Genomic DNA, 23,587 nt, shown 5'->3' on the forward strand with positions numbered 1-23,587 from the left:
TCTTGCCCCCTTTGGACTGGGAGAGTGGTATCATACTTTCCTAGTCAGTGGCGAACTATTTTCTGGATAGAAATTACAGTTTAGCATAAGGGATTTCTCAATATAGTTCCTTGTCTGGGTGATGTATGGGCTGTATGTGAGGTAAGTAGCTGGCCCAGTTGGCATACTTGAATTGGAAATGAAGTGTGGCTGAGTGGCTTTGACCAGGATCTCTCCTATTAAAACATGAATCTTATTCATAACTCTGCCTGAAATGACCTTACTTAGTGACCGATATCCTTGTAAATCCTGAGTGCTACTGTTTGACTCCATGCTGTAACTGGAGTAAGAGTTCTTGGCTATAAAATGACTGTGATGCAGAAAAGAAAAGCAATTCTTATAGGTAAGATTTGACCTTTGGTGTTCTGGACCAGTAGCTAGGAATCCCATTTCTTCTAGACTGCTTACCAAATTGCATGAAGGGTGCTGTACTTCATTACGACTCGTATACTGGGTGCTATCCCCTCGGTCTGACAAGAGAGGCTGCCAGGTTTCGATTGCAGGATACAGTACATCCAGAAAGCAGACTTCAGGATGCAAGTCACAGCTTATGTTGAGGTGGCATTCAGTGTTGGGGTGGCAAGAAACTCACTGCTGTGCAGAAGGCAAGGGTGGTAGATACTAACAGTTGTCTTCCAAATGACTTGCATGTATTTCAGAAGTGGTCTGAAACTTTAGATATTTAGATTTGAACACATCATTAAGTAGGTTTTTTTTAGGTAATGCAGAGCTATTCTTTCAGATGTTGTCATTAAAGATATGGATTTACTGAATTCTGGTACTCACAGCTAGAAACCAGTCCGAAAAACTCAGTCCTTACTTTCTGGGTTGTCTTCACAGACTCAAATCTGGGAGCACAAATGTAAATGACCTCCTTTAGTTGGTCTGAACTTAGTTTCAAACAACTGTCTCTGAAACACTTTCTGAATACCTCCTTCAGACGTTGAAATTATGATGGTTGTTTTCATGCTGTGCTTAACTCTTTTTGAACTTAGTATTTCTGAAGCTTTTAATATCTTGTTCAAAAGAGATTTCCATTTATAAGAGCTTCTACTCTAGAGTGCATGTAAAAGCTCTTGTTCCAACATAGCCACATACACCTGCATTTCAGAGGCAGTGTGTACAGACATTGGAAAGCTTGGACACTTCGAAAATGTCACTTCACTTGGAAACAGCTTCTAAATGATGCCCTGCTTTTAAAGGAGGCATAAGAAATGGTCTGAAGTAAAGGGAACATTTCTGGGATTTGCTGTCCAGAGTCAGGTGCTTAGGGAGTGGACAGAAGTGGTATACAAGCCCTAAATAATTTGGGCATCCATTTTAATTGTCCTGTTCAGCAATGCTGTCTTAGAATTTGCTACGCTTTCATTAAATAGTTTTTATCATAAAACTATAGTTAGTTCATAACAAAATGCAGATTCTTTAATCATTAAAGTTGAGGGGGGGGCATTTTTGTTTGGGTTTTAAGTTGATAGTTTTTAAAGTAACTTAATTTTTTTTTTTCCTTTTCAAAAGCTGTTGGTCAAAGCCAACCAGCTGCTCTCCCACCCCAGTCTGCCTGGGCTCTCTGAGAGGCCACCCCCCAGCTGACTCTGTGAGCCCTGTGTCATTAGTGAGTGAGGACCGATGAGGATTTTTATATCACATTTCCAGCAGACTTCTTGTCTTGAGTGCTGGCTACAGTAAGTACATCTGAGTCAGCAGCTCTGTCCACATGCCCTCCTAAAGTCTGATACAGAACCTGGGCTGATCTAACTGTGATCTGTCTGGTACAGTACTTGCCCGAGCTGAGCGTTTGTATTTGAAATGTTTTTTAACTAAGCTTTGTAAAACTGTAGTTAGGAAACAATTCTGTACATCCAGAATGTTTAGATGTTAAATCAAGCTGGTGTTCAAAGTAAATTACTTTAAGTGAACACAGCAGTAGCTTCACATCCGTAGAACAATTTAAGTTTTGTAGCTTCTTTTACCTGTGCCCCAATTTTGTTAAACAACTGAGAGTAATCCTGCGAGGCCCTTTTGACTTCAGTCTGTTTTACTGCATGAAAATGTCATTCAGAGTGCTGGAAAAATAATTTGATAATGTTTTCTAAGACTTTGAAGAGACTTCTGATGTCTTGAGTCTTTATTACACTAGAGGTCAGTGTATGACGGGAGGTTCTGTGAGGTGGTATAGAGTTTCTTGCAGAATCCTATTTTGTCAAATTTGAAACCAGATTCTAAGAGAAAATGTAGCCTACTACTGTGGAAAAATCTTCACGTTAACATGTCTTATGACTTTCTTGGCTAAAGGGCTTTTTTGAGCTTCCTGCTTTTAATTCTCCTTGCTTAAGGAGTATTTGGCAAGTATCAATAACAGCACTTTAATGTGGTAAGCATTAATATGCTCACTCAATTGTTCCAACGTGCACCTCAACCATTCATCTTGCATTGCAATAACGTGACTTTTTGGTTCAGATATATTTCTATATGCCATGCTATTTATAGGAGTCACCCTGAACTTGTGTGCTGTACTTACTAAGGGCATGGTGGGAGAACGGCACATTCACCTATTATTCTTAGTGCAGCTCTCAGCTTCCTGGGCGCTGAGCTGATAACTTTCAGGGGAATGGCTTCAGTGTGGGGAGTTGAGGGAAGCATAGTCAGGCGTGATTCTCTCATGGTAACTTGTAGAGATTGTCTCCTCAGCAGGTCTTCTTCAGTTCTCCAGAAAAGTAATTTCTTTAAGCATCTGGAATGTGCAAAAGCAGATTGTTTCTCACAACATCATTGGGCAGGGGGACTAGAACAGATGGTCAAACTACGACAGTGTTATGTGAGGTCAAATGGGAGAGAAACGCACTGAAGGAGAGTCCTGCTGACTGGAGCAGATTACATCACAAATGACAATTTAAGTAAGATGGTGGAATAGGAAAAAATAACAGCAGGGTGGATTTGAACTCTTGAATGTGTTTTCTAAGAGAACTGGCTACAACCAAAAGTGCCTGTATCCTGTTACTTTTATGTAGGGTTTTTCCGAAATGCCTGGAAAACAAGAAAAATAGGAACATGGGATGTTAAGAGTTTGCAGGCTAGGGGTGGAGTCACTGTAAAAGCATAACCACCAGTCTGAAGATCTCCTTTGCACTTGGCTGCTGCCCAGTATGTTTTGTTACATGCCTTTGGAGCATTAAGAAGGATGACACCTCAGCTGAGATAGTGTGAAGGAGGTGTTAGACCCTGGTTTAATTGAACTCTCTGTGAGGATTCCTGGCTTCACAGGAAAGTTGTTGCGCTCCTCTTCCTTTTTCCCAGGTTTTTCGAGGCTGCATTTTTTTTTATGAATGAAGAAATAAGAAGAAATAAGAAATGAAGATGTACCAAGGCTTTGCAGAATGTGCCCTTATCAAAACATCTTTACGTTTTGTGGTGTCAGGCTTCATTGGGTTGGGTTTGAAGAGCCTGAGAAGAGGATGGCTTTTCAGAACTGATGTGATATAAGTCATTAAGCAATAAATAAAACATGCTAAACATTTCTTTCCTTTTCCTGTCCTTTTGACACTGGAGGGATGCAACCTTGTTTCTTTAGAAGTCTGGTCTGCATGTAAGAGCTCCATAACTACGAGGCTTATCTTAAAGAAGAGAAGCTGTTGTAGCCGTCCTGTAGCCAGCCTAGTGAATAACCTGATGGGTTGCTGCAGATTCTTGCAGAGCAGCTATATTTCTGTCTGCTGTGCACATAGCGACAGTCTTTCCTGGTTCAGCTTTCAGGTGTTAAATTAGGTCAAATATTGATGTTATCTGCACCCAGAAGAATCTTTGTCTAGAAAAACTGGAAGTTTGATTATTCTCCTGGATCAAAAATGATGGATCTTTGTGGCTAAGCAGAAGCAATTACCCACTAGCTCCTCTTTCTAGTTCATAATATCAACTATCCAAATAATATTTTGATGTCTGTCTTTCCTGCGTGATGTACTGACTGATTCCAGGATCTATCTATTGTGTAATAACGCCAAGTCCCTCAAAAAGGCAAGAATTAGTATTTGGAGTGTCTTTTCCTGCTTTTGTTCTAAACTGTTAAAATGCAGGAGTTATCAGATACATGGGTCAAGTGGATTGCCAGACAATTCTCAGATGAACTGGAGAGAGAGTGCAAAAATTGCAGCCAAGGCCAGTCTTTAAAAGGTTGGCATTCAATTGCCAGTTCTCGCATTTTGATTTCAATCTCAAATGTTCCCTGGTAGGTGCTCTGTATTTCTTAGTCCTTGTGTTTGTCTCATCGTGTGTTCTTGCCTGAACTTCTTGTAAGACTTCTGACACTAACAAGCATGTGTAGAATATAGTTACATAAGCAAATATAAAAAAAAAACTTACTTCTGTCAAGATAGTTCAACTCACACCAGATATTTAAGGTTCCTTTTAAAGGCATAGACTTTGACAGGCTTCAAAGCTGCAGGCCTTCAAAACTGCAATGCTGCTGTCTTTTCTGTCTTGTTCCAACATAAAAATGTAGCCTTTGCCAAATCAGAAGAAATAATGAAATATGCTAGTGGGATAGTGGCAGTGCACACCAGGTTTAATGCATGCTGCGCATGCAATGCCGCCTCTTCCCACCTCACGGTGGTTTCCAGGAAACCCGTGAAGTAGTTGACTGAAAATATAGCTGGATTTCAATTCCTTGGCTTTTCTGTCTTTTTAAAATGTTAATATGTAAAAAGGAAGAAGGTAGGAACAGTAGAAGTATTCAGGCAGCCCTAAGGCTAAGTAGCAAGAAGGAATTCAGTAACTGACTATGTGATGGTGGAGGAATTAGTTTGTCTTTCTTTTAACTACCCCTTGCCAACCACCATTTTCCTCAACTTTTCTACCAGGCTGGAATGAATCCCCACTCATTTACCCTTCCAAAGTGCAGGAATGCCCATTTGAGGTGAATGCAACTTGGAAACGGGAAAACAATAGCATGTGGTTTACCATATTCTGGGAACTTTATGCTAGTTTCCTGCCTGAAAGACAAAGATAAATGTGGGTATACTGTAAAAACTGGCTTAGTTAAAATGTGTGAACAGCTGCATAACATTAGGGAGAAAACTGAATTGCTGCCGTATCTGTTCCCCTGGACTCTAAGGTAGTCTATGTTTGGGGATTTGTTTGTCTTTTAAAATCAGAATTTTTCCTAACTGGGACAAAATTCCTATCTTGTCTGTCTTTTCAATGAATTATTTTTGTTTTGACCTCTTCTCTAGATGCTGTTATTAGTGTCTGACATGTTCAGCAGCTGCAGTGGAAGCAGAGCAGTGACCTGACTGCTCTTAACAGTTGTTGCTCTGATCACTTAGGATATCATGACTTCATTTTGTGCCTCTTAATAGATTAAAAAAGGAAGTTTAAAAAAGCAGCAGTGAAAGTGAAAGCAGTATATTTGGTACCTAAAAATATATGTAGGTGAGCTGAACCTTACCCAGCAAGAGTAAAAATGTTGTTTTAGCTCCCAGCTATATTACAGGAGGGAGACAATAATCAGTTCAACAGCACAGACTGTTTCACGGAGTTCAGGTCTGCGTTGGAGAAATCTTCACTGCTCTGTGGAAAGTAACAACTGCATTGGTGGTACAGAATAGAGTAACAAGTCCGGAATAGCTGATTATTGTGAGTTTTTATGAGTTTAGGGGATTGGCATCCTTAAGAACAGTGTGGGACTGGGATAATTCAGCTAGTTTGAAACAACTAACTTGGATACTGCATCAACAGGAATCTCCACACGGGCTAAATCCCCCTGTGGGAGAGCAATTAGTGTTACAGGCAGAGCCAGAAGGTGTGGGGATCAAAAATCAGGCCAGGTGGCAGGTGTTGCCTGCAGAGCTGGACTTGCTTGATAGGTCAAGTGCTCTCCCCTGGGAGAAGTCTCAGGTCTGTCTCCTGATTGCTGTGGTTCTAGGAAGAGAGCTGGCTCTTCCAGTTGCATCCGCTGATGTTTAAAATTAAAGATTTTGAGGGTAATAGTCTTTTGGTAGATGCTGCTGTTTTGTTCTTGTCTTCAGTGCTGCCTGACCTTATTGAAAGGTGTGATACAGACTACTTTCTGTGAGGTGGTTAAGTGAAAGTTCGTCATTTCTAGAGAAATTGGTAGTTCAAGAATGCGTTTCATGTTAAAGGCTCAGACTCTTGTAACGGAAGGGTCAAGTTCCTCGGGGTTCCTAGCCAGCTTGCAAGACCTCTCTTTCCCTGTGAATATAGCTACAGTGCATCAATAGCTGGGCTTTGGAAAGTGCTGTTGCTTGTGGTGGTGATCTTTTCTATATAAATGGGCAAGGTAGTAATATACTCTAAACCGCTTCATTCCCTGTAGTCAATCAGGTCATCCCCTTTGTGCAACTGCCTGGTAGTTCTGAAGTTGTTTTCATACCCTGGGATGTGCATTTGTGGTTCTTACCCATACTTTTTTGTTTTTATTTCTTGTAGGAGGACTGCCTTTTGGATTGTGAGCCGCTTGGACATGTTGATGCAGATCTATCTAGAGGGTCAGGCCTGGATGGTTGGGATTTAAGGTGAGCCTATACTGAAAAATGGATGCAGATGTGAACCAAGAACTATGAGTTGTTGTTTTTCTTGTTTGTTTTCTGGAGTTGTTTGTATCAAACATTTAAAGAAGAATCTGTGTGTGCCTCCTAGTACATATGTAGCATTAATAAAATGCAGTGGTATAGTAGTTAAGATCCCACAGTAGCCTTGAGGACTTGCAGAAAAGCTGGATGATATTTAAATACCTAGGAGATGCTGATGCTGCTTTAAGAAGAAATGTTATTCAATGTGAAAGTGACAGTAAGAGTTCCCAAAACTTCATCTCAGTATGCACTGAGATGCAGCAGGCAGCTGAGATGGATCCCCTGAGATGTTCCAGCTTTTCTATCATTCCCTCTTCATTTTGCAGACTTGTGGTGATAAATTTGCAGTTTACATTTCATAGTTTTTTTCAGTTCTTGGCTATGGGAAAGCATTTCCCTAAGCAAACGCAAACCAAGAACAAAAGGGACCTGTTTTTGTGTGTAAGTTTGTGTAGCAGTTTTTGCCAGTCCTATAAAGGCAGAACTCCCATAACTTGTGTAGTGCATGGGATTAATCTTGTTCTTGGAGAATTGTGTAATTTTTGTGAGCGGAGAGATGTGATTTCTTGAACGTGATCAGGAAGATCTCACTGGTTTGTATCAGCAGAATAATATATAGATGGTCTATCTTTTAACTTTCCTAAAACAGAACTGGTGTCTAATTCTGGCCATACCGCTTGGAAAGAGCTGTCGTTCTGCTAGTCCACATGTAGCCTATGTTTTTTCTTGGAGGTATGGTAGGCACTGTTCCAGTTGTTGCTCCAAAATTATGTGAGAACTGTTTTCCTTGCAATTTGCCATAGCTTCTGAAGGCTGGGGGAATACAGTGTAAAGAGTGGAAATTTGAATAAAAGCCTATTTTGCTAGTTTTAACATCCTATTTAAAAAAAAAAAAAAAAAAAGTGGGGGACTGGGGACAGTGCTTACTCTTATGTGTGCTTGAGAGCTTGAAAAGTTGGAAGGGCTTGCAGTAGAAAAGTGAAACCTAACCTTGATTCCTGAAGATTTGGGTTTGGAGCATGGTCATGGAAAAAATGGATTGAATCTCGACAATTCTGAATTAAAGCATTTGTGTAAAGTCTCTTCCAAAAATGTTTACAGCAAGCATAGTCACATCATAGTTATTAGCTGTATACTTTCTGTGCCGTGAATAATTTAATGAAGGTAAGCAGAAGTAGCCTGTTCTTGCAAGACTAAAGCATGTACTGAAAATTATGTGAACAGTCCTGTGAATTTAGGTTTTTAAGGGTAATATGTACTTAAATAACTTCTCCCAGCGAAGACTCAAGTAAGTCAAGCCTCCAGAGAATTTCTTGCTGAACTTGCTTCTTAGTATATACCATCATAAAATGGTTGTAGCCTTCAGAAGATGATGCTATCAGACCATGTGAATGGGTGTTCTGGCTGTATTTAAAAAACAAATCAATAACTACAATCCATGAGGATTATTTTAGTAGACAATTTAAACAACCAGAGATTGTTAACAGCACACAATTTACAGACTTAACATGATTAAGATAAGATATAGCTTGAGAAGGTCTGATAACTAAACCACAGGTATTTGGATATATAATCTTTAGATGAACATGTTTAAGTTTTTCCACAGTATCTTGCAACACTGTGCAGTATTTACTGTACCCATAACTGGCTTATAATATATATTCAGTAAGCAATTACATGGACTCCAGATTATCAGACCATAAAATGATGGAAGAAAATTGGTGATCCCTGGAGGTCATGACCTAGTTTTCTACTTTGTTGCTGGAGTTGCATCTGGGTAAGACTGTCCAGTTGACTTCAACGTGCAGAGCACGATCAGATGAGTCACTTATACTCTCTTTTCATATCATGCCAATAGACACAGTTATGAACAGGTATTTTGTGTTTTGTTTTTTGTTTTTTGTTTTTTTTTTTTTAATTTACAGTGTATTGGCTTTGCTAGCTGCCTACCATTTATCATGTACTACCTGTATTGTGTAACTTCCACAAAAGACAGCAAAGCCAAGGCTTCATGTGCATGTTCGTGTGCTGTCTTGTTGGATACTTTAGCAGCCCTGCCTATATATGAAGAAACATACAGTGTTCCTTCTAATACTAGTTTATTTTTAATTACAGAAATTTCAGCCAACTCTTGCTATCTAGTGTAGCTTGCAAAACAGTGAATTCTTTCATTTCTGCTGTCTAGGTTAGAACCGAAACACTGGTGATGCCCGGTTTTTAGAAATCCCCTGTCAGTACAGCAGTATCCTTCAGGTTAATGTCACACATTAAATATCTGTGCTATGTTCTCTCTAACCTAGCTGGAAACTTCATCCTCTCCCTTCTGAGGATAAAGGCAAAAACATTTATTTCCTATTTATTTTCTCAGATGTCAGTAAGACTCTTCCCTTCTACTATGGTTTCAATTCAACTACCTTTCTCAATACTTTGTAAGCTGAATTATTAATGCTTGCGCTGTTTTAAAATAATGCTGTGCAGTACCTCACAATCTCTTGCTAACTCAGAAATTTTTTTTTTGCTGTTTTGAGAAGAGCTTGCTTGAACTTTTGTGCTTTACTGCTGCAGAACAGTAGTACTAGACTTCTTGCAAAAGCCAAGCTTACAGGGAATATCCTACTGAAAGTGGTTTGCTCTTATACAACGTATGATGATGCTTTTGTTAAAATGTGTCTGTTTGGCATAGTAGCTGTTGTGCCTAATGTTCTCTGGCAATATTACTTGTGCTCAGCTTGCCTGAGGATGGAAGTGTTAGTGTGAGATTAGCGTGGTGTCTTGTGCAGAGAGTTGAGGTCCTCAGTTGTGCTTAAAAGTGTACCGGCTCTTCACTTGCTACCTTGTTGGTAAGGACTGGTCTTTTTCTATTTTCTCCATACAGTTCTTCTCAGGCTTTGGGATGGCACTACTTGAAGGCATGCTCAAAACTTTGATGTTTGTTGTTGTGGATTTTTTTTGTTTGTTTGTTTAGAGCACTGGGAATTTTTAGTAAAGATGTTGCCAGGTGAAAAAGGGTGGGATAGGGAGAGTGCAAAAGCATATTCCTTACTGCTGCATCTTTCCTCAAATTGATAATTATTGGTAAGAAAGGAAGCTGTGCCCAGTGCCACTCCCAGAAGTTTAACGTGCGCCTCTGCACATAGCCTGGGCTGTTGCCACGTGTCTTTAGCTATTTATTACGGTGTCCTTGTTTCAGCTGGGATAGAGTTAACTTTTTTCTTAGTAGCTGGTATAGTGCTGTGTTTTGGATTCAGAATGAGAATAATGTTGATGACACACTGATGTTTTGGTTCTTGCTGAGTAGAGTTTACACTGGTCAAGGACTTTTGCTCTGTCAGGTGCACAAGAAGCTGGGAGGGGGCACAGCCAGGACAGCAGACCCAGACTGGCCAAAGGGCTATTCCATACCATATGACGTCATGCTCAGTATATAAGCTGGGGGAAGAAGAAGGAAGGGGGGGGCGACATTTGGCGTGATGGTGTTTCTCTTCGTAAGTGACTGTTGCACATGATGGAGCCCTGCTTTCCTGGAGATGGCTGAACACCTGCCTGCTGATGGGAAGTAGGGAATGAATTCCTAGCTTTGCTTTGCTTGCGTGCGCAGCTTTTGCTTTGCCTATTAAACTGTCGTTACCTCAACCCACGAGTTTTCTCACTTTTACCTTCATGATTCTCTCCCCCATCCCACCGGGGGGGAGTGAGCGAGCGGCTGTGTGGGGCTTAGTTGCCAGCTGGGGTTAAACCACGACATATGGTCAACAAAACAGCATCCTGACTATTTGGGAGTTGTAAACTTTGGATGAAACCACTAATGCATTCAGTCTGACATCCCTTCTGACACTGTGTGCTTCTTTCTGTAGTAAGGCTTTTGACGAGCAGCCTGTCCACCTGGGTCATTTCTTCCTAATTTCCGTTCAGTGAAAGATTTCAGGTTTGTTTCTAGGATCTGAATTACTTATGCCTCTTTCCAAAGGTGTTATTGCAGTGTCCTACTGAAAATGTCAGAAATTTTCATCTTTAGGAATCTTTTGTTTCCCCCAAACTGTAATGACTCGAGAGTGTTGGTGGGAAGCCATGCAAAGCAAGAGAAGGTCAAGAAATCTGAGAAGTGATGACTCAATTGTACTGCTTTTGCTAATTTCTTTGAATTGTGGATTCTAACTTCATTAGTGGCTCTACAAACCTTGGTGTTTGAGACTTGCAACTGATACCTTTTCTAAAAACAGAGGAGGGGAGGAGAGGGAGCACTCTGTTTATTTCAACAACCACAAGCAGCACTTCCAAAATACACTTGTGGTTGTATCGCAGAGTTATGAATCTTAGGTTATCTAGTGGTGACTAACATGGTGAGACAGTAGCCTAATATGTCCACGCTTTATTTAGAAAAGGTAGTTCTTATTGGAGACAAGGAACAGCAGTGTTTCATTCACTGTGTTTGCTGAATCCCTAAGTACAGATATCAAATCTGTCGGCAGTTCACGCTGCAAGATACAGAAACTCACCTTTCAGGGTCTGACTGCAAGTTCTTAAGGATTTTGCAGTACAGAAAGAAACAAATTCCTCACCCCTTCCAACCTCTCTCCTTCCAAATGCACTTTTTAGGCTGTCTTGTGGTTTGATCAAAGTTAACAAAGGGTTGTGATATCTCTTGGTCAGACATATTTTTCATTTACATTGTGGTGAATTTTTTTAACACTGTATTATCTCACTGGAATGGTGGTTCACAAATAGATTGAACAGCTTTCTAAATTCTTCAGGCAGAGCCTAGATTATAGCAGTCCTTACGTTTAGAGAACCCTACAGGTTAAGAAAAATATGACTTTTTCCTCACTACACAGTTTAACCTGTAGAGTCCGGGTGTGCGTCTTCAGTAATACAGCGATCTTTTACTGTTCTGCCTATTTAAAAATAAAATGGAAGAGTGAATCCTCCCTGGCAAACCTGGAGATCCTCAGTTTTGGGGGTATATACAGTTTGCATTGAAGATGAGCTGGGTTGGAGGGCATAGGCTTTGACAGAAAACATATGGCTTTATTCCCATAGACAGACAGTGCAGCCGAACTGGGGATTACCGAAGTCTGTGGGACTGTCCTCCCAGACTTGCCACCTTCTCATTGATGCATTTGGCCCTGTGGCAATAACACCAACTGTAATACACATCTGATAGAGAAAGAATGAACAGTTTGTTCTTCTAGAAAGACAAAAAGTGTTTGTGGTGGTGTTGTGTGGTTGGTTTTTTTTTGTGTGTGTGTGTGTTGGGTTTTTTGGGGCTTTTTTTAAAGAAAAATAAAAAAAAAATCCTCTGTGGGTCATTTTAGGCTCTCACAGAAACTTGAATATGCTAAATGAGTGTGGTTCCCTAGCTTGAGCCAATAGGGATAGCCAGGCACAGGCAACACTTTTATCCCACGAGAGGGAGGAGGGGTGAATGAGCCAGAAGATATAAGCTGAAACAAAGCCATGCTGTCCTTCTGAGTCATTCGCATACACTGGATGGGTAAGGCTTCCTGCTTCCTGGGACACAGAAGTGGGGTCATGATTCTAACAATGGATGCTGGTAAGTCACTTTTTATTACATTTGTCTGTCTTTTTTTTCTGGGAAGTCTCTCCTTCCCCCTGCATCTGAGAAGAAGATATCTGTAAACTAGGAAGCTGAATTGTTAAATAAGTACATGCTTACTCCAGACTTCCCAAGCTGCGTGCACTTTACTGTGTGTTTCACTGGTGTTATTTCTTGACTGTTAACTCATTGAAGTGCTTATCCTCTCTTGCAATGCAAGACCTTGGTATCAAAAGTGTGTCTGTTAATTTGTACTTCTGTCTTAATTAGGACAGAACCTGTGGTCTGAGAAGTGCATGATGTCTCACTCTCTTTGATAATAGAGGTGATAGTCTCTGGAAGATACGTGCTAGATCTTACACTTGCTGCAAAGAGCTAGTGATGAACTAATGTATTGGCTGTGCCCTCCTCTACAGAAATTTTTTATTGGGGAGGAAGAGGGAGAAATTGCTGCATTTCTGTGGTAGTCAGTTCTGCTTTGTGTGTTTATAGCCAAGGAAGTCTATGTGAAAAGAGCACATGCAGGATTTTTTTTTCCAAAATTAGGTGCGAAAGTGAAATCTTTAACATAGTTCCCTGTGTGATAGGGAGAATGAATGCAAACAGTAAGATGTAGAGTGGCTTCTATAAAAGAAACAAGCAGTCCCAGTCCTGCTGCTTGAGAGGGGGTGTGTTTCCATTTCATAACTCGCATCCTTCAAATTCCACAGTAATAAAAAGACCTCGGATTTTAAATGGTTATGGGTAGGGCATAAAGCACCAGTGGTTGTGCTCTGGCAGCATGCTCACGGCTGCTCTTTCTCTTACCAGTTGCAAGCATGCCTGCTGCATTTTTAAGAGCTCTGTTGAACTTGTGTCAGCAGTTGGTTCAGCTACTTTTTTTCACCACAGTGCAGAAGCATAATGTGACAAGTTCTACAAGCCATGTTCAAAGTGATAAACTTATTCGGGCAGATGTTGCTGGTCTGTTATATCTACTTGTCACATGCTCAGTTTATGCCACGCTAATGAAAATCTCACTGTCCACTGTGCATCTGAATTGATTAGGTTAGGCATTTGCTAGGGCCTAAAGGGAAAACTCTCTGTGCCTTCTTCCAGCTCTTTGAGTTCTCTGAGACTTCCAGAAGGTGACCCAGCTGGATTCTCCATGCACAGTTTAGAGCAGATAGCAAACCACTTCATTTAACCCACCCACACTTAATTGAAGTTGCTTTGTCATCATCTGTGTAGGCAAGATTGAAACCAGTGACTCTTTTTGTGTTCAATGTATGTTACGTGCTTTGCAAATCGGTTAAAACCCAGGCCCTTCAACGGAGGTGATAAAATTTAATGCAAGCTTAGAGAGGAGTAGAATGGCATATGGCTGACAATTTTCCATGACATGGTGGATGATCATTTTTGTATTTTGACCCTTTCATTAGACTTTTTTTCTAGAGGAGACAAATTTCAGGCCCTTCTTCAAGCAGTTTGAATACTGGGAATTAGCAATGCCCTTCTCTCCCTGCTTGTACAAGAAGGACTGATGCCTATATGGTAGACATCATGCCCAGTATTATAGGAGAATGCCCTGGCAATTCTCCTACGGGCTCGTGGGAGATACGGATCCAGGCTTTGCCCACAAGGCACTTTTCCCGCTTTGAGGCACCAGAGTTCCTGTACTGCACTGGAGTAATTTGTCTCTTTGTTTTGGAAGGACTGTGGAGATGTTATTAATATATCGTTTAAAAAAAATCTTTTATTTGCGTGTACTTACGTACTGGCATTGTGTGGTTTCTTTGCACTGTGAGGTGAACCATAAAGATAATGCTGCTCACCTGTGTTTCACGGGATCCAAACCTGTATTTTTTTCCAGGAAATTTGTCGCTGCACTAGTTTCTCGGGAATTGCTGTGCTCTAGTAGTCCTAGTGGTAATTTTCAGAGTTATGCTGACTTGTATGGTTAGTAAACATACATTTTGGAAGTTCCCAGTTCCTTAAGAATTCTTAAATCACAGTTCTCGGCTTCTTTGTGTGAAAATGGTTCTAACTACCTGAAAAGAAACACTGTAATACAAGGATTTGTAACCGTGAGTTCTAGTACTTCACAAGTGTATTTAAGTTACAGAAAAAATAAGCAAGCCATTTAGTGCCTTATGCGTTAATCTGGGACACAGATAGTTCATCTGCTTGGTTTTGCCCACCTTTTAAAGCTGAGCTTGCTGTTCTCGCAACTGTTTGTTTATTTCAAATTTTATGTATGCATTACAAGTCAGGGCTGTTTTTTTTTTTTTACGGGCATCAAATTCTTAACATGTTTTTTAACAGAACAAAACTTCTGTTCCTTAAGATAATTCTAAGAATACTTGTCCACTTGTTTCAATTTTTATTAAATGCATTTTGTTCTGCTGCATTTGTCTTTGCAGCTTTTAGTTTCTTGTAGGAGGAGGACTAAAAATTTTTGGATGGGGAAGTAAAAAGGAGAGCTGCAAGACAGAGTTGACAGTATAATTGGATTTGAAACAGCTACAGGCTGGGACTGTTGCAACAGCTGATTTGATCCTTCTGAGTCTCAAGAGCTATTTATGGTAGATTAGCTGTATCAAAGCTCTACTGTTCCAACCATAAAAGGTTGGTCCTATGTGAAGTGGCCACACTACATTTGGCTTAGTCCTCCGAGGTTGGAGAGCCTATAGCTTTTTATGTGGATAAATCCAGTGATGGATGGAAATACTAAAGGCAGATCAAGGAATAACATTGTTGAGGACTTCAGATGGCAGCGAACTCTTAAAAGGAGATTTTCACTAATAAATTTTTTGCTCTAATGTTTGGAATCAGCAGTTGGATATAGCTCCTGCATATTTACTGCATTTGGTGAACACATGCTTTTAGGAAAGCGCTGTTCTAAATTTATCTGGCTTATCTGAATCATCTTGACTGCACATGTACTTGCCAGCCTTGCATGTTGATATTTGGTAACTTTTGTGAAGTTGGTTTTCTGTTTTCTTAGCGGGTGAGCGTAAGTCCTGTGGAAAGGAACCTTAGCTGAAGTGAGAAACTTCTCTAAAACAAGAATTATGAAATTCCTGGCTAAAGAGAGCTTCAGGTGTTATCAGTAACTATTTTGAGAAGACTTTGACCCCTTCTGCTGCATCTGTACCTTCTTTCTTTCCTCCCTTGTGTAAAGGCAGACAAGTGGATTTTTTACAGGATTCTGAAGTAAGTAGCACCTCATTCGGAGAGCTTGCACGCAGTCGCTTGAGCCAGTTGTTTGAGAATATTTGCAGCTTTATCAGGTTGAAACGTGAGTGGGTTTGTTCCAGCCTGTGCATGCCAGTCATTCAGCCTTCCTTAAGGCATTTTGTGTTTTTATTCTCGTGGTTTTGCTTAGAGGATGAGTTCATTCTGCTATGAATGGAAAGTCCTGTCTCTGGTTGGTTGGTGTGTGAGGTGTCTCTCTTTTCTTTTTCCGTTTTAATACGTTAACCTTAGCCACAGTACCACAAGCAGCTATAAGAACACTTCTATAAAAACAAAGTTTTTCAGTAGTAATTTCTCTTGTGTTTAAGAAGTTCTGTAAACACATGTGAGTACGGTTGCATTGGATAACTGTTGTATTTTGAGACTTGGAGTGTTCTGAAGAAAGCTTCCTCCAACTTTCCATTCTCTTATTTTTAAACATTACCAGGACACCACAGGTGAAAATCACTGGCACGGTTTTACCTTCCTCTCCTGCAGCAGTATCAGCTGTTAAAAGGGGGAGCTTAAGGGCAGGGGGGTGGGGAAGAGGAGGTTCCTTGCTTCAAGGATGTTCCCGGTGCTGTATTTTAACCTCCAGAAACGCAAGAATAGTGTCCTTGCCAAGGAAACAAATTTTCTGGTTTTCAGTTTTCCTTTCAGGAACTAGCAATTTAAGGTCATCTTCCATTTTCTTTGGATTATAAATCTGTATTTCTCATCAAATGGATCTAGAATTTTTATTCTGAATTATATAAACCTGTGTTTTAGCCTAGAGAATACCAGAAGACAGAACGTGTCTGGAGAGTTACTGTTTAAAAACTACTTTATCAGTTTAGGGATAGAAATATTTTATTGGAATAAAACAACCCATATATTTAATCTTTCTCCCACAGACCTTGTTAGATATACAGTTAAATACTCACCTCTATCTGCATATTTTATAGGAGATAGAATCCTTCTACCTGCAAGGCAGTGAGGGTTAGGAAGAAACTGCCCAGTCAATATCCTCCTTCAGACAGCCTGTTAATTTTTGTCTTGGATTAACAGATGTGTACTTCAGTTTGATACCTGACTTTAAAATGCTTTTACATTGCTTCCAGTAAAATTAGTATTTTTAACAGGCATCCTTTTTTTTATATGATCTGATTTTTTTTTTTCTTTGCTACTTGCATTTTAAAAAGCAAATTGACATAAATTGCTCCACTGTTTTAGCATGCCTATGTTATGCTCCTATAAACCTGTTAGAAGATGTCAATGCCTTAAAAGCCTTAAAACAGACCACAAAGACATCAGATATGGAAGTTAGGTACCCCAGAGTCTACGCAAGAGCAGGAAGACACTGTTAAGAGTTTCAGGCTCAAATGCGCTAAGGGTGTAATTCAGGAAACATTTTGATTGATGAGAAGTAACAATATCAGCTCCTCTTTGTGCAGCAGATGCTTAAACTTGTTGGAACAGGTAAACTTTCTTCCCTGCTATTTTTGGGGAATTAGTTAGTCAATCTAAGCATTAGTTCTACCTCTTCCAATGCTGTTTTGTCTTGAGTGCATTGCTAAATTACATTCTTGGCAAAAATTTTCAGTGGGAAGGAAGATTTCAGATTTCTGGGAGCTTTATTAAGAAGAACTATAGCTTTCTACTTGGCATTTCTTTACTAAATTCCTTGTATTTGATAGTTTATATGGGATAAAGGTAGTGGGAACAGGCAAGCAGTTTTAATCTAGCTATGCCATTTTTACTTTTTACACAGAGAAGAGATGTTACACTACATCTGTACACAGAGCTCCCCAAAACTATCTAGTTGAGAAAAAGTGAAATGGTAGTACACGTTTCTTCTTCAAGGTAGACTCAGAGGTGGTGGAGTTGAGCCATTTGTGACCAAGACATTTCCAGACAGGTCGGAGGAGTCTTTTGCCAGTTTTCTATGTCGAAAGGGTTTGTGCATACATCGTAACACATTATGAGCCGAGGTTTCTTTCTTGTTTAGATTTATGTTGATAAAGTGGCTTGAAAGCTTTATATAGTCTTAGTATCTTTGTTTATGCAAAACATTATTAAGAATGTGTAGAATTTGTGGTTTGTGGGTTTGGTTTTTTTAAATGCAACATTGTCATTCTCCTTGCTTAGAACATGTTCACAAGATCGGCTCCTGTCTATGACGCCTTTCATATAATGAACATAGGTGAAAATTGCACAAGCTTATTTAGTTTAAATTGCCGTTGTTTGAGTTTGTTTGTCCCCCGATGTGCTGGCTGTTGTGCATGGCAATTTCACTACAATTTTAAAGAGGCAAAAGCTCTGGAATAGTTTGCAGTAACAGGGTGGCTGAGATTATTCACTTTGCAGAGGCATTGCGGTTCACAGTGTGTTTTCTTGCTGAATGCACAGGCTTCTGTTTCTCCACAGAGAAGCCTCCATTTGGCCTCGTGGAGGGCAATAGTGAGCTCTTGAAGGAAGCAGTGTGCGCAATGGTCTTGCCTTATTAATTCACTGGTTTTGCTACTTTCCCAGCTAGGTACTTTAGAGTTAACAGACACATTGGAAGGTCGTGATTTTTAATGAGCAAAACATGTCCTAGTTGGAATCTGCCTTAAGCAGATAAGAATGCATTGGGTAACTGGTGATAAAAATGCTTCTGATGTCACTTACTCACGTGGTGGTGTGTTGAAGGGAGTCTTTCAGTAGAGAGGGTACAGCAATTAATGAATTAAGTCTTTGCTGATTTATTTGGATTTAGTTGATGGGATGGTCTCTCTTTGCTCTAATGATGCCAGCTTTCAGAGTTTAAAAAAAGAAGAAAAAATCAGCTGTAAAGTCATATTTCAAAGACCCAGATTATTCAGATTTCCTGGGATGTCTCTCTTAAGGTATACAAAAAAGCATCATGATGAACTTGGACATGAAGCATCATGTGTCATAATAACTAAGGCCAGATGCATTTCTAAAACAACTTAAGGCTCCATCAGACTGTTACGGAGGAAGTGTGCAATTTCCCCACAGAACTGAGCCATTTGACGCCGAAAACTGCCATGCTGTTGCTAGCGGTTTGTTACAAAGGAACTGGATTCAGGTGTTAGGCAAGAGATTTTGTGCCAAGGTACTGTGAGAAGTTAGTAATACTTCTATGGAGTTAATGACTGCCAAATGTGCTCCTCATGGCTTATACCTGTAAAACTCTTGGCAGTCAGGAAAGACCTGCAGGATTTCATTCTTATTCTGTCTTATCAGCCTTAGATTTAGGCAAAATTACTGTCTATTCCTTGAAATAAAACAAAGCTAGCACTGTCTCCTATTAGCTTGCTGCAGAAGGAGGGGGGAATGTGGATTAATGTTTCAAAACAGTTGCACCAAATAATCTAGGGAATATGCAAGTCATATGTGCTTCACATGTGACTTTTTCAATCTTGCCCTTTCTGACAAGAAGCCCAGTTAAGCCTCAGAGACAGCTAGAATGACTCTTTTAACTCTTAGAAAATAATTCCTCCAACTGTTTATATTAGAGTGAAAAATGGACAGTATTTCAATGTCATTTTCCATTAAGTGCCAACTGGCCCCAAATCCAAGGTGAGATCCTACTGGAAGCAATGTTTCAGGGAGCTGTTGGCACTCCAGTGGTGACTAGGGGTTGGTAATGCTAGCCCTGTAGCCACAGGTTAGGTCTGGGAGTTGAGAGACCTGGGTTCACTTGGCTTTGCTGTCAGTCATCATAACACCTGCTTGCCTTCAGTTTCCAATTAAAAAAACTTGCCTCGTTTGTTAACGCAGGCAACTGGAGCTGAACAACTGAGGCAGTTGTTGCTCCAGCAGCACTGGATTTCACTCTTTCTTCTACTTCATTGTGAAGACAAGTAGCTATTTTTTGCAGTGAGTAAAGCTAACCTTGAATGATGTATTTCTTACTGTAGTCAGACCGTCCAGAGCATGTAACTCCTTTGAAAGAAACAGACCCAAGGATTTAATCACGTTGCTTAGAATTAACAACGTAAACTCTTGAAGTTGAGGGAAATGAAGCTTACTGCATGCCTTAAAAACCCTGACTAGAATTACTTTATACTAAACTACTTCAAACAAAAAACATATGCCAACTCCCTGAGTTGCACTCAGTGAAAACTGTGTGAATTGTACAAGCTGACTTTGGAAACGTAGCTCAGCCCCCATCCTTTCATTCTGATCAGATAGTAAGGGTCACCTTTGCAAGCAAGGAATCTTTACGTTCATAGCTGGAGGTTGTTTCAGAATGGGAAACTTAATTTTCTAACTGTAAAATGAAGTCTTTAAGGCTGCGTTACAGTTACAGGTTTAAATACCAAATTCTCAGGTTGAGGTTTTTCGTGTTTTCTTACTTCCATTTCTTATTAAATTATCAGTGGGGAAACATTAGTAGAAAAAACCTATACCGTGTAAAATAGCACAGAATATATTTTGGTTGTAGAGTTCTACATACTAAAATACTCTGATTATCAGTACACAGATATCTAAAGGTATGCTACAAGTGTAATTGTGGCAGATGCAATTTTGATATTGCCAAAATGCATTTGTCAGTTTATATGTGCAAATATTGGCGTTACGGATGTTTTAACAATTGCTTTGTTAGTATTTGGGCTGGGGTGAGTCCTGCCACTCAGCCATTTAAAACTGAACTGAGCAATTAACACAAAAATGTTCCTGTACCTCTGCAAAAAATCAAGAACATTACATTTCAGTCAACCGTAACCAACTGTACTGAGAATGAACAAAACCATTAGAAGGTATTTTTGTGGTCAGTTCTGCTTATTGTAGCAATCATTTAGCGTTGTGCTTCAACTGGTTACAGTTATTTTGTACCTGAAACACTAATAAATAGGAACACTTCTGGAAGAAATGTATTCTGTTTGCAAAAATTGTTTGTATTTGGTGTGTGGACAACTTCGATATTTTTTTCTTCCTTGTTGAAATTTCTAGAAAGGATAAGGGTCTTTTGGCTTATTCAGAGCAAGAAAGACTAACTGAACTAAACATTGGCATGTAGGAATCTACACCAAGTCTTCATCTAGACACTGATTGCCATGTGTATTTGAAGAGTGACCTGTCCAGCTGGAGATCTCACAGAGATGGAAATGGGGTATTTCAGCTGTAGAAGACTCGGTTAGGTTAGGCTCTTTGAAAGAGTAGCAAAGAATTGGTTGTCTTGAAGTATCTCAGAGCTCAAAAGAAGAGATTTGATGATCATATGCTCACATGTAGCATATGGTGCCAGATAAGAGAGATAAGTGTTCAACTCAGAGGAACTCTGGTAACTTAGAGTTGTGAAGTTAAAAAAGCTCCCATACATGCAAATGGTTGGCTTTTCTCTTCTGACCAGAGGCTGGAAGCCTTTGCTGATCAGTCATTAGATGAAGTCACAACCCTTTATGTGTAAGGGTTCTGTTTAGGTGGGCACAGGAACAATGATCCATCCTGGCACTTACTCAGCCGTAAAGGCTTAGTTTTTCCAGTGTTAATCATGTTTCTAGCTATTCAGATTATGTATATTTGCTGGCTATAAGGATTTGTAACAGTTGAGTCAAAGGAGAAAACATAGCATCAACACACTTCAGTCCAACATTTTGTTCTCTGAGCTAGTAATGTGTGTCAGACGTATTAACTAGGAGGATTTATAGCAATTACTAATTGCAGAAAAACATAACATCATTGATAAGACTTTGTGTTCTGCATAGCTGCCCTGCTTTAAACAAGGGAGTTCAAGAGCAGCCTTGCTGCTGACTTGCTTGTAGGCTGGTATTTAGGGCTATCTTGAAGTGGGTTCAGGTTTTAAGCTGGCGAGTTGCAAATGCACGTCACCCCATTTCTTTTGGAAATACCTAGGCAATTCAGGCACCATTCAATGAGGCCAGTCACATTCTTTCCTACTACTGTCAGGAATGATGGTTGTTGTCTGCCTGTGTTAGACACTCAAGTACACCTACCGGGTCATGTTCCTGCAAACGTTTAAGGCTAGGGATACCAAGTTCTTCGGACTGCTTTAGGCAGCTGATGGTTTGGATTGGCAGATGGAAATAGTGGAAGTGGCAACCTCACTTTGAAATACTCACTTTGAAATTCCAGTTTAGGAATCCCTCCCGCTCACCCCCCCAGTTCCCAGTTTGCTCCTGAACCACTCTCTCCATGTGCGTCCGTTGGCTACACGGCCGTACGGATCAGGGAACCGCTCTGCATGAGAACAACTTTCCCCTTCCTCTCTAGGCCCGTGGGTTCCCCAGTCCTGCTCACCGTGGCTACGCCAGTGCGGGTGCTGATTCGGTGGGGGTGGGAGGAGGCGTGGTTAGAAAAAGAGCTGCTCAATGTGGGAGTGAGCATGAAGCACAGGTGAGTAGGCAGCACTTGGCTCTGGTGAGGTGGCAGGAGAAGGGACAAAAACTGTGGGCCCTATGAGCTGTGAGGTACCGCAGTGCTTTGCATTGTTTTCACCACATCAGGTGGAATGTCAGCATCTAAATGTTTGAGACTTGATTCTTGGACCAAGCCTACTGCTGTTGCTTTTAGCCCAGTGTTGAAATTGTCCAGTTGTCTACTTGCCTTTGCGCCATGCTTCTGAAAGAGCATCATGGGGACTTATGCCCAAACAGTCTTCTACTTAAAATTAGTTAGTTCTGCATCTTTCATTTGAGATTTAAGTAAAATTTTGTCTTGAATTACAAAGGCTTATATACTGCCTGAGCTGGGTTGTTTGGACTTAAGTAAAATTAATTGTAAATAAAGCTAGGGCGTAATTTTGAAGTGCAGCTACAAAAGACATGTTTGATATCACAGAAACTTTGCAGCTTGATTGAAGCCAGCACAGAAGTAGCCAGTTTCTAGTGAAACATTAAATGGAGTATTTCTCAATTACTGGCCCTAGGTTTACTTCAGTAGACTTTTATGAGTGACTTGCAATTGCCTGTAATGATGCGAGACAATGCAGACAATGAAATGTCATGACAACACAACTCTGTGGAAGTTAGTTGTCAGGGGAAAAAGTGACTCCACACACATTCCTCTCAGCAAACACTGAAGATAAATCAAGAACTATTAGGCTTAGTTGCCCTGTCTTGTCCTCCTGGCGTCCCAAGTAGCCTTCCACAGCAGGCCACTTGCTCCCCATACAAGACTTTGGAGGAGAGAGGAGAGAAAGCAAGAGCTGAGAGAGATCAAGGATTAGGGGACCAGGCACTGAGACGGAAACCTAGGGCTTGTTTCAAGGAGAACCAAGCGAAGTACTTAGACACGAGGAGCTCTCTCATGCTTTTGTTTTTACTGTCTTGATTGGATAAATGGGCTAGTTTAAACAGGATCTTCGGGTCACCTCTCTTCTGGGAACAGACAGGGTTGATATGCTGGGATAATAGTCTAAGATTTAATCTGAGTATTGCATCATGGGATTACACCCTGGGAGGTGTAAATGACTTGTTTTCAACATGACTTCACTTACATGTTGTGTACCCTGACAATGCCCTTGGTACATTGGGATATTTTACTCCTTATTCGTATCTTTGGTTTGGTGGCTGTGAAACGCAACCTGCTGCTCAACTTCAGAGTCTAACAAATTGTTTGAGTCGAAATGAACTCCGTATTGATTAACACTTCTGAATTGCTTCTCTCTTGTGACATGTGGCAACTAGTTGAATTACAAAGTAGTTTTCTGGTGTTTGTATTGCTTCCACAAACCTGGATTTTTGCATTGAACACTATTTCCCTATTAGCAGGGGAACAAAACTTAAGTGTGGCCCTTGCATATTCCAAGACTGGTGGACTGAAACCTAACCATGAAAGCTGATGGAGCTGAGATGTGTGCTTCTGCCTGAAGAGATGCTTTACTGCAGCTCCCGCTGGGCAGTCATGTGTGAGTCTTCCTGACACAGAGGAGTAATTTTGTCAGTTCACTGGAGGTTAAGTGTATTCAGTAGCGTACAGTAAAAAACAATGTAGTTGGTGGTACTGTTCCCATGGCCATCAAGCTGTACTGGCTGTGGGTGGTCTAGCAAGGCAGACAAGCTCTAAACGTTTGGAAATATTTACATAATTTGGGACCCTGACCCTGGCCAACATGGCTGTACATCCTACGAGAGTATCGACTGCCAAAAAAAATTGGGCATTCAGCTTTACCCAGCCTATCATGTCTTTTCTTGTAGCTAAAAGTCCTTCCTACAACGGCCTGCCAAGTGTTGTACCTGTTTAGCTT

General features: G+C 40.5%; 1 protein-coding gene across 22 annotated transcripts in view; it reads left to right on the forward strand.

The window, feature by feature from the left end:
* SVIL (supervillin) overlaps window positions 1-23,587 on the forward strand; it is a 142,498-nt gene that overhangs the window by 22,723 nt on the left and 96,188 nt on the right. For 19 of the 22 annotated variants that reach the window (XM_087777702.1, XM_087777712.1, XM_087777742.1 and 16 more), the window contains exon 1: window positions 12,094-12,171. In XM_087777702.1, coding sequence (XP_087633828.1) covers window positions 12,108-12,171 — 64 coding nt within the window. In that variant the 5' untranslated portion in view covers window positions 12,094-12,107. Of the gene's footprint in view, window positions 1-6,477; window positions 6,564-12,093; window positions 12,172-14,831; window positions 15,370-23,587 lie in introns of those variants that run through there. The other 3 variants (XM_087777815.1, XM_087777833.1, XM_087777824.1) reach the window with 2 other exon arrangements.

Source organism: Nipponia nippon, unplaced genomic scaffold (genome assembly GCF_047370975.1).
Source record: "Nipponia nippon isolate SJK-2023a ecotype South Korea unplaced genomic scaffold, ASM4737097v1 scaffold_1, whole genome shotgun sequence".
Classification (NCBI taxonomy): Eukaryota; Metazoa; Chordata; class Aves; order Pelecaniformes; family Threskiornithidae; genus Nipponia; species Nipponia nippon.